Genomic DNA, 2,292 nt, shown 5'->3' with positions numbered 1-2,292 from the left:
ACCCAATACACATCATCATCCACACACATGCACACACACACTACACCCCAGCACACAGTAGCAGAGCGCCATAAATGCCCAGCTGTTTTACTCCACACATGCACACATGCACACGGACACCCGTAACACATGACCAGCTACCAGGGGCCACACCTGCCATTCACCACTATTGTGCTGCTGATAAAAGAGCCCGGTCAGGCCCACTGCTTCCCATGCGGGTTCTCAGTGTTTCCTTTTTGTTCCTCTCTTTCACTCTTTCTCTTTTTCTCTCTTTTTCTCTCTCTTTCTCTCTCTCTGTCTCTCTGCCTCTAACTCTTTAACATGCACAGGCATACTGACGCTATGGAACGAGATATTTGAGATACCAGACATGTATCCCCGGAGATGTTTAGTGAGGATAAATAGTCTGATACACACATAGCAGCACTCACTCCACACACACACACACACACACACACACACACACACACGCACACACACACACACACACACACACACACTGACTCACTTTCCCCCCTCTGTGAACCTGTGCTTTCCTCTACTCCCATGGCAACCACATTCTCAAGTATTTCCATTCAAGGAGTTCCCAGTGGCTGTCATGTCTGTAGCTACACTCTCACTCCACTGCAGTCCGTGAGCCACTGGTCACGTCCCTCTCTGATCTGATCTCTGAAGAACTTCTCTGTCCAAGCGAGGTCTGTCCATATTGGAGGGTGACATGTCTGGCCTGATAGTCAGCCTTCTGTCCTGTCCTGTACTGCCCTGTCCTCACACTGCAATCATCTGTTCCAGTAACCGTTACTCTCCAACTGGACATATCAATTATCCAAAACCACAAGTCATGCTGTTTCACACTTCCATACACACACACACACACACACACACACACACATACACACACAATGTGGGATAATTGTAACCTTTCCGGTGTATTCAGAAATACACACACACCTAGGGTAAAATGTTGCCCCCGCAAATGAAATGTAAGGCAGTATTTATCCTAATATGCAATTTGTTGATTTTGCACACACACACGCACGCACACACACACACACACACACACACACACACACACACACACACACACACACACACACACACACACACACACACACACACTTGCCTGGAAGATGAGCACTTTGAAGTTGTTCCTCTTGAGCAGGTGCGAGTGGTTGGCCTCCAGCTTCTTGACCTGCGAGGCCTGCTTGTCCATCTTGTCCTTCACCTCCTTCATGTGGACGCTGACCTTGCGGCTCTTCTCCAGCAGCTTGCTGACCGTGTTGGACGTGGACGTGTGGCTCTTGGACAGCTTGGTCATGTCGTTCTGGATGCCGCGCACTGCCCCCTCCATGTCCGCCTGGCGCTGCTCCATCTTGTGCTGGTTCTCCTGCACCTGGTCCAGCATGTTGACCAGCTTGTCCAGCAGCGTCAGGACTGTGATGGCGTTCACCTGGCCCGTCGGGGACATGCCGTCCCTGGGCAGAGTGCCACCAGCAGTCGGAGCTCCAGGCTCGGGGGCAGCATTGCTGCCCAGCTGCGACAGGCTGTGGGTGGGGGAGGACTGGGTGGGGCTGGGGCTGGGCACCACCAGCTCCTGGCTCTCGTGAGCGCTGATCATGCTGCTGCGTTCGGCCATGACGGCGTCTTCTCCCATGGCTGCGGGCTCGTGGCGGGAGGGGGGGCAGGGGCCGGGGGTGGGTTTACCTTCCTGGGAGCGTCCGGAGGAGTAGAAGGCTTCTTGCGCTCTGGGGCTCTGCTGCTCTGCTGCTCTGCTGCTCTGCTCTGCTGGTCCTGGTGCGCTGGGTCCAGGTCCTGGCTCTCTGCCTGGCGAGAGTCTTGTGGCGTGCGTCAGCGGAGCTGGAGTGAGCTGAGCGGAGCGGAGTGGAGTGGAGCGGAGTGCTGCTGGGTGCTCGACTGAAGCCTGGGAAAAGTCTCTCAGCAGCCAGGTTCTCCTCTCCTCTGCTCCAACATGCGTCTCCACCCCTTTTTTTTTTTTTTTCAGACGGCCACACTTCTCTCTCTCTCTCTCTCCCTCCCTCCCTCTCTGTATCTCAAACACACACGCCCTCTCTCTCTCTCTCTCTCTCTCTCTCTCTCTCTCTCTCTCTCTCTCTCTCTCTCTCTCTCTCTCTCTGTTGGAAGAGCAGCATATGAGTTGCCCCGCAGCGTGAAAACCTCCACACACCCAAAATGGGGGTGGAGTTTGGGTAACTATGGCAGCTTGCCCAGCCCAGTGCTGAGAGAGTTATGTGTGTTTGTGTGTATGTGTGTGTGTGTGTGTGTGTGTGTGTG

At 54.1% G+C, this 2,292-nt stretch overlaps 1 protein-coding gene across 2 annotated transcripts in view; it reads right to left on the bottom strand.

The window, feature by feature from the left end:
• Positions 1–1,998, bottom strand: part of cavin2b (caveolae associated protein 2b) — a 22,164-nt gene extending 20,166 nt beyond the window's left edge. Inside the window, exon 1 of one of the 2 annotated variants that reach the window (XM_042080723.1) lies at positions 1,124–1,998. In XM_042080723.1, coding sequence (XP_041936657.1) covers positions 1,124–1,654 — 531 coding nt within the window. In that variant the 5' untranslated portion in view covers positions 1,655–1,998. The remainder of the gene's footprint in view (positions 1–1,123) is intronic. The other variant, XM_042080722.1, reaches the window with a different exon arrangement.
• Between the last annotated feature and the right edge of the window lie 294 nt (positions 1,999–2,292).

Source organism: Alosa sapidissima, chromosome 23 (assembly GCF_018492685.1).
Source record: "Alosa sapidissima isolate fAloSap1 chromosome 23, fAloSap1.pri, whole genome shotgun sequence".
Lineage (NCBI taxonomy): Eukaryota > Metazoa > Chordata > Actinopteri > Clupeiformes > Clupeidae > Alosa > Alosa sapidissima.
The sequence above is the reverse complement of the archived record's forward strand: the minus strand, read 5'-3'. Positions and strand labels throughout refer to the sequence as shown.